Source organism: Bombyx mori, chromosome 6 (genome assembly GCF_030269925.1).
Source record: "Bombyx mori chromosome 6, ASM3026992v2".
In the NCBI taxonomy this organism is placed as follows: Eukaryota; Metazoa; Arthropoda; class Insecta; order Lepidoptera; family Bombycidae; genus Bombyx; species Bombyx mori.
The window spans coordinates 465,678-483,597 of record NC_085112.1 but is presented as its reverse complement, the minus strand read 5'-3'; the positions used below and the strand labels follow the sequence as shown (position 1 = coordinate 483,597).

The following is a 17,920-nucleotide window of genomic DNA, read 5'->3' as shown; positions in this document are numbered from 1 at the left end:
CAGTCGACCACGGCAGAAACGTTCAAACTAATAATGAGCCGTGCGTTCGTTTAATGTTTATTAAGTACACGTATTTAATGTCATTGTTGTGAGCCGTTTGCGCGGCATTCCTACCGCGACGGAACTTTTCTATAATTATTCGTATTGTTACGCCGGTAAGAGTAATTTCATCTATCGCCGAGTAGTCGAACGAATATCGAAAGATCTAGTAGCACTTAGAACGCTCGAGAAGTACAACGCCATCTATTGCCAGATAGCGGAAACACAATACTCGAAATGTGTGGAATATTCTCGATAATTCTAGGAATGTGGTATCGGCTATAAAAGCGTTGAAGAAATGGCACGCAGTCACATTTCGACAAAGCGGCACGACACGAGAACCCTCTCATCGTGGCCGCCGGTAACTACATTCCCGATCCTGCTGACAAAATGGAAAACAGTCGACGTCGCCCAAAACATGTTATTTCGGATCCTTCCGATCCACTAACGGTGCTTTTAGATACCTCAAGCACCGGTCATCGTTCTCGTCGAACCCGTCGTTTGCGACGAAGGGCTCGACGAGTAAATTAACCCCCAGACATAGCCTGCTGAGTTTCTCGCCGGATCTTCTTAGTGGGTCGCGTTTCCGATCTGGTGGTAGATTCTACGCAGCACGGCTCTTGCTAGGGTTCGTGTTAGCAACGTCGTCAGGTTTGAGCCCCGTGAGCTCACCTACTAGTTAAGGTTACGCTGAAATAGCCTCTCAAGACTATCAGCATAGGCAGGAAAAAAAAAAAACGCGCTGTCAGTCAGTACTTAATCGGAACTACTCGAAGCGAAGTAGCGAACGGATCACAGCATAAACAGCATTCAATATTGCAAATAAAATTCCTATAAATTTAAAATTTATATCCAGACTTACGTAAATTAGTTTTCAAATGGGCAGTATTGTAAAACCACAAATTCATAGGGTGAGAATTACCTGACGTAATTAGTTTCAAATATTAAGTGTATTATTTATGCTTATTATGTGGAATCTATCTATGGCATTCTTTGAAAATAGAGTTTAGAGAGAATTTTAAGATAGAGTAGAGGTAGGGAGCATCATCTTGTTCACCTGTAAACAGCAAGTTAAACATTAACTTGTATTAAACAGCAAGTTAAACATTAACATTAACTTGCTGTTCAGGAAGACTCACGGAATATCAAGTTGAAATTATAATATGGTAGTTTAATTATATAGCAGTAGTAGTAGTAGTAGTTGTTGTAGTAGTTTTAAGCAGAGTGAAGTAATGCGTGTTAGTTTAAGGCGCTGTTTTTAAGATCTTTCCACTTCGGCTGTCCAATTTCAAAACCTAGTATCTGACAAATTTAAAAAAAAGTGTGTTTTTGCATTTTTCGACCTTGTAGACCATTCTCCACATATTAGGATAGCAAAAACCCCCAAAAATTTGTAAAAAACGAAGTTACACAAAGTCGGAAACCTAGTATCTACAGTAAAGGTTTTCAAAATGCAAATATTACAAGATTAGAACATAGTATATAACATCAACCATTTTAAAAACCTAATAAGTGCTTGTAGTTACTTGGATTTAAAATGGTTCATGCAGATACTAAGTCAATGAAATGGTTGAAATAAACGTCAAAACTCCCGCGAAACTTTAGTAAGTGAGAAAATCGTTGCACGTCGTTCGTGTTTTTGTCTATAAAATGAGTAAAAATCAGTTTTATAGGTCGAAATTGATCTTGAGTGCTTTAAAAGAACAACATGGTGAAATGTAAGTACGCTTCAGTGTGTTTTATTATTGTCAAGGTTTTTTGTTTTCCAAAATTGCAACCTACTACGACACATAAAGTAAATGAAGGTGCAAATATTCCAGAGGATGTTAAAACTGCATACAAGGATCACAAAGCTAAAGCAAGTAAAGCAATACAAAAGTATCAAGAAGATGCCTCCCTACAAAATACTTCCTCTGTGAGATACTATTCGATGGATTTACAAAAAGTTATGTTGTTACCCGACATGCCTAAAGTCAAAGAATCGTTTTTCTTGAGTAGAATGATAACTTTCAACTTGACATTTGCACCAATCAGAAAGAAAACTAATGTCAATAATATTTGTATTCTATGGCATGAAGCCTATTCTGGACGAGATGCTCATGACATTGTTAATGCAATTGCAGCAATGATCGGAAAAGAAAGAGATTTTAATCATTTGATATTGTGGTGTGATAATTGCACAGCTCAAAATAAAAATTGGATCCTCTTTACATCACTTGTTACTATAATAATCTCTGAGTTTTTCAATTTAAAAAGTTTGACTTTGTAATACCTACCTAACTAAAGATCACACACGTATGTCAGCTGATGGAGTTCATGGCAATATGAAGAGGCAGATTAAAAACAAAAGATGCTGTGTACGATTTTGAAGACTATAAGAATGTAATTTTGGGTTGCAGATTGCATATTGAAGTTATCGAATTCCAAAAATCGTATGAGTGGGTAAAAAAGAAACGCATACCGCGACGCAATGATGACCTTGTTCCCATTAATAATTTTTGGCTTAGTTCTTTGGTTGAAGTAATATTTGTAAATGGGTGCCGTAATATGTTTTATAGGAATGATTTTGAATCTCCGTATTCGGAGTTGGATTTTCTTATTAAAAAACACAATCCCTTGAACATGCCAACCTTAAAAAATATTCCAAGAGGCATTAACGAAAGTAAAAAGGAAGGCCTAGTAACAACTTTATTTAGCTTAAAGAAGTTTTGGCAAAGTGTACCGATTAATAATAATCCAGTTAATTTAGTTTCTAGTGGACAATTATTTTTATTTGACTGTTTTCAAATATTTTGAGTGATTATTTTTTGATTTTTTACTGTGAACAAATAGTGTTTGGTTTCCGATTATGTGTTTTTTTTTCTTTTTCATTAAAACTGCTTATTTCTGCCCATATTTATGTTGTTTTATTCTGTTTTTTCTTACTATGTTTATAAAATTGCATTTAGTTCCTACTCAGTAAATTCAGACCTAAATGAAAACAAAGCAAGTGATCTTACTAAGTCTATTAATTTGCGTTTATCCCCACTCATTATATTTTAGAACTAGATGAAAACAAAGCAAGTGATCTTACTAGGTTTTGAAATTGTCACACTCAAAAAGTTTGATCTAAGAAAACAATCTTTTTATTAGTAACTGCTCCTCTACGTACATCTTTTGTGATAGACGCATGAAATCTACTTTTTTATAAAGCCTGTTATGTACCTCAAATTTTGCAATCACTCTCAAGAAGGTACGACTAATATTATTGAAACGGCACGCTGTCAAAGATATGAAATTGTTTTTCGGCTCTCCTGTAAAATTTAGTTTTATGCAGATACTAGGTTTTGATATTTCAAGTGCTATTATGGCGTTACCCAGGGACGTCTTAAACTAGGCTGGGGCCCTTGGGCACACAAGAATTTGAGACCCTTTTGGAAAGTAATAAAAGCGAATTATAATAACATTTTTTTACTGAGTATGACCATTTATTATAGGTAATCAAATACAGTATGATTTAATATTTCATTAATGATATTAGAAAGCTGCTGGTTTTTTGGTTACGATTTCGATAACGGTTTCTTTCGGAATGTCGTTGAGCAAAATCTTCTATTATAGGCATAGTAGGTATATGTAGATACCTTCTGATTACTGATTTGTGAAAAAAGTGTAATGTGCTCGACAAAAATGTTTTGAGAATAAGCGTGTGAGAAAAATTGTCGGTCTTTCGGGGCCCCCTGAGAATGGGGGCCCTGAGCACGGGCCCCGTGTGCCCTTATGGTAAAGACGGTATTGGCGTTACCTTAATTTGCTCCCTTTCAGCGAACACTTTATTATACAATGAGATGTTGTTCCTTACTTCTACTATATCCATTATGACGGACCCGTCAAAGAGTTCCTAGCCATAATCATGACGTTTTTATCGAGCGTTATTATTGAGCTCACGGGGCTCAAACCTGATGACGATGCTAACACGAACCCTAGCAAGAGCCGTGCTTCGCAGAATCTACCACCGGATCGGAAACGCGACCTACTGAGAAGATCCGGCGAGAAACTCAGTGGGCTGTGTCTGAGGGTTAATTTACTCGTCGAGCCCTTCGTCGCAAGCGACGAGTTCGACGAGAACGGTGACCGGTGCTTGAAGTACCTAAAAGCACCGTTAGTGGATCGGGAGGATCCGAGATGACGTGTTTTGGGCGACGTCGACTGCTTTCCATTCTGTCCGCAGGATCGGGAATGTCAATTTCATCATATTATATCATCATCACAAAATAAATGGGAAAAGACAGGAAATAATCACAAAAAAAAAAAAAAAACTTTTTGTATTCGACGTTTACGTCAGCTTCTAAGAACTTTACAACAACGAAATAGGTAAACAAAAGAAATTGAAGGAAATTGAAATTGGTTTTCACTAGGTTTCTACTCTTACCGCGACGAGGAAGACACAGCGGAACACACGCTGGCGCGTTGCTCTGGATTCGACGAGCAACGCGCCGCCCTCGTCGCGGTCATTGGAGAGGACCTCTCGCTGCCGCGCGTCGTGGCTACGATGCTCGGCAGCGACGCGTCCTGGAAGGCGATGCTCGACTTCTGCGAGTCCACCATCTCGCAGAAGGAGGCGGCGGAGCGAGAGAGGGAGAGCTCTTCCCTTTCCGCACCGATCCGTCGCCGTCGAGCCGGGGGCCGGAGGCGGGAATACGCCCGTACGTCCCGGCCCCTGTAGGTGGCGGCCTCTCCCCGGTGAAGGTCAAGGGGCGACCTGAGGGGGTGAGGCCGCGCGGCGCGCTACCAGCACTCTAGCGCGCTGCCGTGGAGTGATTAGAGCGACCGGTCGACGGTGTATCGCGTCCCGACCCGGCAGGCTGGTTCTGGTCCAGCGGGGTATTCCGGGACACCAGCGGCACCGTCTGGGCGGCCCGACGGGCTGCCGTACCGAGACGGCCGACGTTTCAGAGCCTTCGATTCGCCTCGAAGGCTCCGTCGGCTGGGCGTCCTTGGGGTGAGCCGCGCCGTCTGGTTGTAGTGTTGACCGCGGTAGCCCCCCTACTTCATCCGGGTTCTGACCTCGGAGGGGATCGGACGTCGGGTGTAAGAGTGCAGAGGAGTCGTTTAGTGGGTGGGCTCTAAAATCCTTGGGCCCGCGGTCTGCTCACAACACCATGCAGATCGTTGAGTCTCACATACCCCGCGCGCCCCTTTTGCGCGGGGACCTCGTAGGAGGTTCGGCCCTCTACCCGAAAAAAAAAAAAAGAAAAAAAAGAAAAAAAAAAAAAAAAAAAAAGGTTTCTACTCTTATGAAATTATAAAAATTACACACTCATATTAACAAAGGAAAGTCGGTGTGTTCATTTTTCATCTTGTTGAATGCAAAATTAAACTATTTGTTGTTCATCCAGATTAAGTTGTGGATCATTATTTCGAACTTGGAACACACGGTCAAGATTTAAAAAAAGAATTGTAGCAAACCGACCGGTACGTCACTCTCGCGGCCGTATGCCCGCTCGCTATACATAGTTAGCATCTATGTCGATCTTTTCAACAGTGTATAATCTATGTTCCGGGCGCTTCCGTTTTGAGTGTGAATAGCGTGCGCCCGCGTCTAAATGTATTTATTGTTTAAAATTGAAAATTGTTTGTGATAAAGGAAGATTAAAATTCGAAATTCGATATTGGTGACTAACCCATAGTTTTAAATACCCCTGAGATCTACCCCTCACTATATCTGGCTGCCCAACGTTTCCTAATTTTTTTCTTGCTTGGACTAACAAAATGGCGCGCACGCTTTTGTGAAAAATTTGCTAACTATTGTATGCTGTTGGTGCTTAATTGTAAAGAATGCCTTTAACTAGAAATCAAGATCGCCAGCAACGTCGCGAAGACGACGTTATTCCCGCTGCAGATGCAAATGCCAACGAAAATCACGAGGAGCATGATAGCCCCCATGATCGCCCCCACGCCGAATCACGTAGCAACAATTCTACGTTCAACTTGGATGATGTTTCAGCGTTGATGGCCTCGCTGCAACGTTCGCAGGCCGAAACATTTAAGAACATTATGTCGTACGTGATGGAACAAAGATCGTCGACTCCGGCACCTCCGCCGATGCCCCCAGTGAACGTAGATGGTACCTTGGCGCGTTGCAGAGCTTCTTTCAGCGGTGCACCTGGTGAATCTGTTGAGGCCTTTATAGATGCAATTGAAAGCTATACAGAATGCGTTCAAGTATCTGACGCTAACATCATACGAGGCCTAGCCATGCTTTTGTCTGCTGATGCAGCTACGTGGTGGCTAGGATTAAAGCATCACATCTCCACTTGGAACGAAGCCAAAGAAAATTTAATATATGCATATGGCACCCGCCTTCCACCACATAGAATATATTTGGAAATATTTGCTTCCCCGCAGGATAAAGAAAACACAGACAAGTTTGTTGCTCGTATTCGTGCGCTTATGGCAAAGCTACCGCGGGATGATATTACTGAAAAAGTACAACTTGATATGATATACGGGTTGCTTCATAATAGAATACGCACAAGATTGCGCCGTGAAGAAATCACATCTTTCAATTCATTATTAAACCATGCTCGGAATATAGAAGATTCGATAGAGGAGACTCAATCGAGACCAGTGTCGTCCACTAGTGGTGTGCGTTCGATCCGTGCCCAGCCGGCCCAGGCTGCGAGTCTGCCTGAACCGTGCGCCGCTCGTGCGAGTACCCCGGCGCCGCGCGCGCGCTTTCCAAACTCCGCCGCGGCCGTCGTGCCCGCCACCGCTGTGCCTGTCGCTGTCGCCCAGCCTACCGTTGCCACGCCTGCCGCTGCTGTGCCAGGTTCTGCAGAGCAATTCGTGACCACGAAGAAACAGCGTCCAGTGTGCTCCTACTGCAAACGGTTTGGACATACACGGGAACAGTGCCGTAAGTTAAACAACCGAGGTGAGCAAAGTCAATCTAACTTTTCCGAGGGTGTGCAAAATGACAATAATGCGTTTTATAGTGTTCAGTGTAATGTTAATAATACTAACACAATTAGTTCTAATTTACCTGTTCAGAATGCAATGTATGATGTTAAGCAGCATGACAAAAATAATTTTCTGAGTAATTTTGAATGTCAAAATTTTTGTAACCGGGATGCAAATATTAATTATGCTACCATTAACAGAGGCCCTACTTCCAGAAAATCTTATTTTCATGCCTGTAATGATTCTGTGTCAAAGAATATTAACTGTAATTGCACTAGTAATAATGAGATGCCAACCTTTTGTGATTCTCATGTTTTATATAATCAGGATGTTCGGACAAAGTGTAAAAATTTAAATATTTGTTATAACCAGGGAACTAGACCTAAATGTAAGAACTCAATTTTACCTTATAATCAAATAATTGAACCAAATTGTAATAATTTAAAATTTTCAACTAACCATGACTGTGACACAAAAGGCAGTAAGTGTAATTTTGGAAAAATTAACGAATGTGTGGAAATTGATAATTGTTTGAATTTTAATTATTGTACATGTGAGGGAAGTGTTGTAGCGTCCGTGTACGACCGTGAGAGTGATGATAGGTATTTGCATTTACGGCCTATTTTCAAAATTCAAGTTCTCGGTAAACAGGGTACTGCACTTATAGATACAGCAGCTAAGCATTGTATTGCTGGTCACACGCCGTATGCTCTCCTTCTGCATAAGGGTCACCCTCTTACTCCCTCCACTAGGCGAGTCAAACTTGCTGATGGGCATGTTCGGAATATGGATGTATTGACAACCATATTACCAGTGAGGTTAGAACACATAGTGATTAACATTCCATTTATAATCTTCCCTGATTCTAATGATAATGAAACTCTATTGGGTATTGATTTTATTAATGCTGCCAAAGTTATTATTGATTTTCATCGTCATGAATGGTATTTTAGTACTGATGCTAAGGTGCATTATAAATTACTTTTTGAACCTATGTCTCGTGGTGTGTGCATAGCTTCTGCTAACATGCTTCGGGATGATGAAGGCATGCACTTGCAATCAGCTGAGCGCCAAGCATTATCTGAGTTCCTTATTCGGCATGAAAGTATTTTTACAGCAGGGGGAGGTCCGACACCATTCATAGAACATTGCATAGACACCGGAGATCACCCCCCGATAGCTGTGCCGCCCTATCGCCTTAACCCTTCCAAGAAGGAGACGATGAAGAATGAAATAGAGAAGATGCTGGCAGATGACATCATTGAAGAGTGCGAATCCGCCTGGTGCTCTCCTGCATTGATGATACCGAAGTCCAATGGTAATGTAAGATTCTGCGTGGATTACAGGCGCTTAAATGAAGTAACCAAATCGGATACTTACCCACTCCCACGCATTGATGATCTTCTCCAGAGTACGAAGAAGAATTGTTACATGACCACAATAGACCTTCGTTCTTCATATTGGCAAGTTATGGTCCGAGAAGCAGACAGAGACAAAACAGCTTTTGTCTGCCCCCTAGGCACTTACCGTTTTAAAAGAATGCCGTTCGGCTTGAAGAATGCGCCGGCGACTTTCCAAAGGCTTATTGATCGTCTACGCTCCTGTGCTGCTTTGAAGGATGTTACAGTACTTGCTTATCTAGACGATTTGTTAATTATTTCAGAAGGATTCCAGCAACACCTACAAGATCTGGAAGCTGTTTTTAGACGTTTGTCTGAATTTAAACTTCACGTAAACAGAGAAAAGTGCACTTTTGCCAAAGAAAGGGTCCGTTATCTGGGCCACGTCATCACTCCAGACGGTGTGTCTCCTGACCCTGAGAAGGTCAGTGCTGTCCTTAATATGCTGGAACCATCTAACCTAAAACATTTAAAAACTTTTCTCCAAACATGCTCTTGGTTCAGGAAGTTTATTCCAAACTTTTCAAAGATAGCAGAACCGCTTACTCGACTGACCAAGAAGAATTACACATGGAGCTGGGGACCTGAACAAACACAGGCATTCAAAGAATTGAAGCGTCTGCTGACCACGGCGCCCGTACTTGTTCAAGCGAATTTTAAACAACCCTTAGTACTGCGTACTGACGCGAGCAACTATGCACTTGGCGCAGTTTTAGCTCAAGGGGAAGGCAAGGACGAAAGGCCTATCGAGTATGCTAGCCGCCTACTCACCGCAGCGGAGCGCAACTACTCTACTACAGAACGGGAAGCGCTTGCTGTAGTCTGGGCCGTGGAGCGTTTCAGGCCATACCTCGACGGCCAACCAATTATTATAGGCAGTGACCACCAACCCTTGCGTTGGTTGCTTTCTTTAAAGTCTCCTGCTGGTAGGTTGGTCCGTTGGGCGCTTAAACTCCAAGAATTTGACATCAGATTCGAGTACACCCCAGGAAAAGCTAACGTTGTCGCTGACACGTTAAGTAGACCGATCTGTTCCAACGAAACACAAAATAACTGCGGCATCTGTTCTGTCATTTGCGACCTGCCCACCAAGTCACCTACCCAGTTACGTCAAGACCAGTTGACTGATCCGGAAATACAGAAGATCGTCACAGAACTGGAAGGAGTGGATGAACTTGCTGCTAAAAGATGGTCAGAAAGAGGATTTCTAATGGAACAAGGTGTTTTATATCGACTTAATCCGGATTCTGATGCCGAGGCTCCACAATTAGTCATTCCTGCCCATCAAGTGACCGACATTCTCAAAGAGCTTCACGATGCCCCTACCGCTGGACATGCAGGAATTGACCGGACTTACCAACAAGTCTCACGTCTGTTCTACTTCACAGGAATGAGAAGAGTCATAACCGACTATGTAAAGGCATGTATCCATTGTCAACGCTATAAGGCTGCTAATACCAAGCCTCCAGGTCTATTGCAGACGCCGGTGATGAACCAGCGCAACGAAGTCTTGGCAGTTGATCTTTTCGGCCCGTTACCACCTGGAAAACAGGGGGAGCGTTGGATCTTGCTAATAGAAGATACTGCTACGAGGTGGACAGAACTTTTCCCATTGAAGGAAGCTACTGCTGAGGCGTGTGCACATGTCCTCATTGAGGAGTATCTTATGAGATTTGGTCTTCCACGCCGACTAGTTTCTGATAATGGCGTACAATTTATTTCGGCAGTCATGCGTCAATGCATGTCCATCCTGGGGATAAAGCAAAACCTTATCCCTCTCTATCACCCAGAAGCAAACCCCGCCGAACGTAAAAACAGAGATCTTAAGACTTTATTAGCACAACTCGTGGAATGTGACCACACTTCCTGGCCAAACATGTTACCAGTGATTCGATTCGCTCTTAATAACGCTAAATATCGCACCACAGGTATGTCACCTGCTTACTTGTCATTTGGCAGAGAGATGAGGTCCCCCACAGAAGTCGCCCATGACCTTCGTGCTGTTCTAGACAAAGATAACTTTGTTCCCCAAATAACTCCCTATCTCAGGAAATTTGTTAACTCCTTTTCAGCGGTGCGCGAACGTGTAGAGACGCTTCAAGATAAAGCTAAAGGGTATGCTGATCGTTCGAGACGGCCCATTGAAACATTCAACGAAGGTGACATGGTTCTCATCAAATCACACGTCCTCAGTAAGAGCGCTAAGAGCCTTACTTCTAAGTTTGTTCCAAAACGCGATGGTCCGTATCGCATCGTTAAAAAGGTCAGCCCTACTACTTACCACGTCGCGCATGTTGACAAACCTGATGAAGTTTTAGGGAAATATCATGTGAACGATCTCACTCTATACCGTGAGAATCAGAGTGATGCTCTTCCGCGGCCGGTGATGCCTAAAAAGAAACGTGGTCGTCCCCCAAATAATGTTAAAACAGATTCTCGAGTTCCAGGGCATATGACGACACGGCATGCTGAACCATGTGCTGAAGCTCCACGTCTTTCTCCCGTAGCTGGTGGTATGGTTGGTCTTGCGCCTGTCCCTCAGCCCAGTAGTAATGAGATGCTAGTCCAGGAGCGAGGGCGTCCTCCAGGACTAGAGGGGGAGTATGTAGCAAACCGACCGGTACGTCACTCTCGCGGCCGTATGCCCGCTCGCTATACATAGTTAGCATCTATGTCGATCTTTTCAACAGTGTATAATCTATGTTCCGGGCGCTTCCGTTTTGAGTGTGAATAGCGTGCGCCCGCGTCTAAATGTATTTATTGTTTAAAATTGAAAATTGTTTGTGATAAAGGAAGATTAAAATTCGAAATTCGATATTGGTGACTAACCCATAGTTTTAAATACCCCTGAGATCTACCCCTCACTATAGAATGAGAAAATGCGTGACTTACCTACATAATATTATGTCTAAGTTTAAATTAGCAAACAAAATGGAGAACGCGCTAATTGTTTTTCATATAAATTTTATTTAGATATTTTGTTAACAAATTTTACCGCTTTTAATAAAATTAACAGTGTTCAACCGCTGAAATATAACGGCCAGACGTAGTGAGGGTCATCGTATTTATAACCGGGCATCCACGGCCAATATTTCATTTGATTTGATTTCATATGTATTTTGCTTGAATCCCAGTTTTCACAATTATCAATGCAAACATTGAATGTTACCACGACCAATATTAAACTCAACAATAATAGAACTTTGAAGAAACTATTAGGCATGGTTAGTTTTGTAAATTTTTTTTGAGAACTTTAATTAAGAAACTAATGTTTGTACTCAATGACTTGATTTAGTAGCGTGAATGTCAGTATGAATGTCAAGTTAGAGATTTTATAGGGTTTGTTATCTTTTTTCTTTATTTCGTGAAGTCATTTTGTTTCTTTCATAATGAACATGATATAACGCGGTTTGTTCATTGTTTATAGTCAGACATTGTTTGGAGTTTTCACGTAGGAAGCTATGACATGGATAAGTGAGTCGACTATTATCAAAGCCGGCAATGTGACTTTTGGACAATTATTGGTAAATCAGAAAAACGAATTATTGACTTTGTATTCAATTGGCAGTCACAAAACTCTTCTGAACGACATCTTAGATAAATAACAGGTTAAGTATTAACCTTTATTTAATGCAGGTTTTGAACCGTATTCTTTGAAGGAGACGATTAAATTCAAATCAATCTGTATTGACATATCAATTACATTTTTTTGTCCAAATGCACAGATTGCCACCTTTGATAATAGACGACTCAAGTATCGTAATTAAGTTTCATTTTTTTTTATTGTTAAGGTCGGTGGACGAGCTCACGGCCCACCTGGTGTTAAGTGGTTACCGGAGCCCATAGACATCTAACTACAACGTAAATGCCGCCACCTACCTTGAAATATAAGTTCTAAGGTCTCAGTATAGTTACAACGGTTGCCCCATTCTTCAAAACGAAACGCATTACTGCTTCACTATAGAAATAAGCAGGGTGGTGGTACCTACCCGTGCGGACACTGACAGAAAATGATGAAAGCATCTGTCCGTTGCCAAAGGACAAAAAGTCTAAGAATTATGAAATAAATAAGGTCTGACAATTTAAAATATTGAAACATATCGAATAAAAAAAATTAGAATTAAACACTAGTACTTTATATACAACGGCTGTGTGATTTCACGTTAAAATAATTCTTCTAGATGAACTTCATTCTGTAAATTCTCTTGACTAATGAGTTCAAATCGCCCACGTCATTCATTTTCCAGTTCCGACGGATTCCTGCCAATATCAAGCCAATCTCTAGCTCTTTCTCTCTTTACCTTTTTCTGGTAGACCACATTTCCGTCCTTCGTAATGTACGAGATCACGGGGGTTAAGACCTGCCTTCTACGATGCACTCTGCTGGATCTTCTAAAGTCCTCATCAGAACAAGATTCACTGTTAGAATCTTCTATTACTCTTTTTGGGGAACGTCTTCTATGGTATCTTGTCTTTTTATGATGTTTGGGTACATACGGCATGACCACAGCCGGGAGCCTTTGTTGAAATGGGAAATGCATGGGCATCTGTTGCGGTAAAGATGGTCCGAGGGACTGGAAAGGATTTCCGTTTGGCTGGGACATCTGGAACTGGACGGGAATTGGGGGGAATTGAGCGTTGATGGACGTAATTGTTGTTAATAGAACCAGGATGATCATCTGTAATCAATAAAAAATATTAAACCTAACCGAAAAATGTTGTATCGTGAGATCACCGGCATATTCGTTGTTTCGTGCAAGTTACAGTATAAAGATGGGCCCATAAGTATTGTTTTAAGTCTGATAATGTTAACGTCTACTAAATTTTAATAACCAATGTTGAAATTTTTATTTATGTTTATCTACACCATTACACTTTAATTAATGGCCGTGCCAAGCTAACTTGTTTCGCAACTTAAAAAATAAGAAAAACCTGTACCTATAGAGAAAACTCAAGCTCAAGATCGATTTGGAAGTTTTATTCAAAAAACCCAAGCATTCCAACATTCAATCAAAAATGATATTTTATATAGATTATTGATATGCATGATTAAGTGCAGTGGAGGTTAAACATTAATTCAGCAAACCGACAGATTCTCTTCACAAAATATTACGAAAATTTCATGATGATTTTAGCATGTTTATTCTATTGACCGATAAACAACAATGTTTATTACGCTTTAAGCATGTTATAATTCAATTATTATTTCTTATTCTTACCGCCGTGAATTTGTTCGACTGGAAAACTAACACGAAAAGATATTTGAAGTCAATCTGATTAAACTCGGTCGTGTAGGCGAGGAAGGCAATGTTTAACTGTTCAGTGCACACGTTATTTTAGCTTTATATACCATTAGGACCAGTGTACTTAGTGCGAGTTTTTTAACGTTCTCGATAGCGTAAAAGTTAGCTCATATTTATATGGAATAGGATCGTTTGCCTACGTTTGCCGCTAGGGGCGCTGTTCCAACTGCATACAAAGTTGGGTTAACTTTTAGGCTATCGAGAACGTTAAAAAACTCGCACTAAGCACACAGTTTGGGGAGGCTTAAACGACAAAAGGTAGATCTGCCACCAAGCGGTTGATATTGCTCGGTAGACCGACGGTCCGAATGCTGTTGTTCGGAACTTGTATTTATGCAAGCTTATCTTGAAAATGTCGTAAGCGAGATTCAGGCATCTGTCAAAATATCTTGCGTTGTATGATGGCTACCGCCACACACAGCATTCGCGCGAATGGTAGTAAATACGCAAGTGTGCTCTTCAGGGCCGCCTTGTGAGATATAGCTACCGGAGTATCACAACATCAATGAACTAACTCCGCCCTCCTTCCTCTTTATGCCTTAGCTTATGTAGTAGCTGTTGTATTATCCTGTGGAGAGGAGGCAGGTGGCAGCCAATCATACCAGTTCACAATATAAAATATTATTTCAATGAAGGCATAAGATGAAACTAGTAAGCTACTTAATCGCCTCTTCTACCAGAATTTCACGTACCATGGAAACAGAAATAGCCTCTCGAGTAGTAATTATGTAGAAAAAAAAAAACGAAAAAGTTCAAATAATTGTTTCGAGCAATTTGTTAGTCGTATAACAGTCGAAATTGTTGAGTGTAATTACATTATTACTTTACGATAACATTTTCCATAATAAACAAAATCATTAAAATTAGTCTGTTGTTTTGTTTTTCCTTTTCAATTAATCTAACGAACGAATATATGTCTAAAATGGATGCCAAAGTCCTTGGATGATTTCAGATATATTGCAAAAATTTAAACTTTAGTTAATTTCTTGAGGATTTTTAATCTGTGAAAAAGGAAACGGATATCTTTCATAATGAAAATGTCCATGAAAACGCGAGATCAAATCTATTTATAGTTATAGTTTTTAAATTGTTTTAAATGCACTCATGGAACATAGAAAGGACAAAAATAAAAATATACAATGGGAGCACATAACGACGCATGAATATTGAACAATAATGACTGTTGATTCGTTACATAAAATCCATTGTGACACATGTAGTCTTTTTGTACTGCTCTTTTAATCGGCACAAAAGCTAACAAAAGAGCACCGATTCCGATTAGAAATCATTTTTATAACTGAAACTGAAGTCAGTAGTACTAGGATCTGAAGTCGAGTGATTATGAGGTAATGGAAATCAGATTTTTTTACTAATATGAATAGACAGATGAATTCATAGTTATTTGGAAAGGTATGAAGCAGTCACTAGAGTCCACAGAGTGGCTGGCATCTATACCTAAATAAAATACTGGTGCCCATCTCGACATGTGAGATCGAAATTTCGATTGAATCGAAAAGATGCCTGCGAGCGACACGACTACTGTGCCGGCGTTCCTGCAGGCGCGTGCCAATTCTAATGAAATACGTACTTAACAATAAATGTTCACGATTAATTGCCACGGTAAAGGAATAACATCGTTTAATATAAATCAAACAGGCAAACATTCTAATTTGCGAAATTGCTGGTGGTAGGGCGTCCTGCGAGCCCACATACCCTATCCATTTCTGGCGTGAAGCAATAATGCGTTCTGCTTTGAAGGGTGGTACTGTAAAAACGGAGACTTAGAACTTATGTATCAAGGTGTTGATGTCTATGGGCTCCGATGACCACTTAATACCTGGTTGGCCATGCGCTTCGTTCATATATTTATAAAGGCTAAAAAAAGTATATATAAATATACTAAATACAACTTCTACTATGGTCACTAATACTGTCATACCAATACTATAAATAATAATCTGTGTGAGTGTTCGAAGCATTCGTAAGTGCATTATCTTGTACTACTTACTCGTAATTTGTTCACTTGTATATTTGTTCAGAAAACTTAAAACAGTGGTAGGTACACCACACTTACTTGATCTCATGATTTGACCAAAAGGCCTACTATTAGTCACTTATTATTATAATCATTACAATAATTGTGTTATTAGCTAATTGTAGAATTTAATAAACAGTCTTCCATCTTTTCAGATAAAATGCATACTTCCGAAACACTGACATTTTGCATTTTAGTTTGCTGGGTCGGAGCAGAACCAGAACTTCCGTTATGTCCAACAAACATACAATTTTTACCCCAAAACCTCCCAATGCACTGCCGGATGCCAACAAATTCTGATGTTTCGACTTTGCCTAAACTCCCAAATTTGCCGGAAATACCCACAATGCCACCTTTCCTTCCCCCATTTTACCAGAGTCCCCCACCAGATAGTCAACCACCTCCAATTCCTATACCTGTTCCTGGAATGCCAGCTTTCCCTGGGGCTATGATGCAACCGATGCTGCCACCTCCAAACCTACCTCCACCTGGAGTAGGACCAATGCATAAGCTACCAGTCATAGTTATGCCGTTTTACTCGCCTGATCCCTCCTACAAGAAAACAGAAAAATACAAAAAAAATAAGAAAAATGGAATCAAAAGTAAGCATCGCAAGAGACGCCATAGATATCACAGCGACACCAGTACTGGTACAGATTACTCTGATACTGATACCGATACTGATACAACTGATAGTGATGAAATCTTTACTGATACAACTGGTTCTGACTCATCAAGATCTAGTGATACTTCTAGAGAAAAAAGTTGGTGGAATAAAGGTATCGGTCGAGGTAAGAACACCAGAAGGTTTTTGAAGAGACACAGAATGAGGAAAAGCAAAAGAAGAAGCAACCAAAAAGAGCTCCTTACTCCAATACTGCAATATGTCACCAAGGATGGTTACGTAATATATGAAAAGAAAATATCTAAAGGCGAAGCTAAAAGTTGGCTCGGTGAAAAAAAAGCAGAAACATTCGATGGGAAAGAAATTGAAGAAATGAACACAGACAAAGACTCAAGTATCGAAGACAACAATGACATACGAAGAAAGGTCATTAAAACAGAAGTTGCGGCTGAAAGGTCTGGTCCCAAGAAGCATTTTCAGAAAACAGGTTCTGTAAAATCAACAAAATCACAGCTTCCGAAGTAATTGTATTTATATTGTTTTGTATTTTTGTACTAACAATAAATTATTAAAACAATATAGTGTATTAAGTACGATTCCTTATTCTGCTTACCATAGAACAAAATCTATTCTGTCTGGTCATGCGTTCCAGAAAATGAATGGTGTCTGTGTCTATATTCAATACAATTGTGGCTTCAATCTTGTGTCTCTAATAGGATGGTGACATTCACTTTGTAGTGATGTTTAAATTAATTGTTTACAGAAGTTTGTAGTTGGGTAAGTTAATAGTAACATGAAGAAAATGAAGGAATAGGAGAGTAGTAATTAATTGCAGGGATAAACAAAAAGATTTTGCCAATGACGAAAAACGATATAACAATATGACTAACGTAAATAAAATATATTCAACGGTGATTGACGCTTACTTTACTGGTGGTAGGACCACTTGTGAGTCCGCGCGGATAGGTACCACCGCCCTGCCTATTTCTGCTGTGAAGCAGTAATGCGTTTCGGTTTGAAGGGTAAGGCAGCCGTTGTAGCTATACTAAGACTTTAGAACTTGTATCTCAAGGCGGGTGGCGTGTCTACGCTGTAGATGTCTATGGGCTCCAGTAACCACTATACACCAGGTGGGCTGTGAGCTCGTCCACCCATCTAAGCAATAAAAATTTTTATTACGTACGTTCGTCAGTAATGAGTGTTGTGATCTCCATGTAACAACACTATTCTGCTAACGACATTATTCCAGCAAGCTTGATCTTCAGCGGCATCATTCTCTTTAGAGATCAGGGACCTGGTCAGATTAATATATTAAACTAATGTCATTAAGTATTTCCTTCCATATTGTCAATCAGCATATTATTATATGAACACACGCCGCATCTGGTGCTAATTAAGTATTTATATATTTGGAACTTTGTAGTGATCATCGAAACTCATTTACAGAGAGAGATTGAATCGTAAATATCGCAACACATCAATAGACAAAAGTACAATGATCCATTATATCGCAAAAATGCCTACCCCATTCTTAAATAAAGGAACACATAATATTAACTGAGACAGGCAGGATGGTGAG

At 40.4% G+C, this 17,920-nt stretch overlaps 1 protein-coding gene across 1 annotated transcript; it reads left to right on the top strand.

The window, feature by feature from the left end:
* Positions 1-5,480: 5,480 nt before the first annotated feature.
* On the top strand, positions 5,481-16,918 carry LOC110385264 (retrovirus-related Pol polyprotein from transposon 297). Its single transcript, XM_062668916.1, has 2 exons — positions 5,481-11,198; positions 15,872-16,918. The coding sequence occupies exon 1, from the start codon at positions 5,854-5,856 to the stop codon at positions 11,038-11,040; it is 5,187 nt and encodes a 1,728-aa protein (XP_062524900.1). The 5' UTR covers positions 5,481-5,853; the 3' UTR covers positions 11,041-11,198; positions 15,872-16,918.
* Positions 16,919-17,920: the final 1,002 nt, after the last annotated feature.

Bases quoted from the DNA above. Each gene is read 5' to 3' on its own strand.
- LOC110385264 (XM_062668916.1), top strand. From the start codon at position 5,854: ATGCCTTTAACTAGAAATCAAGATCGCCAGCAACGTCGCGAAGACGAC.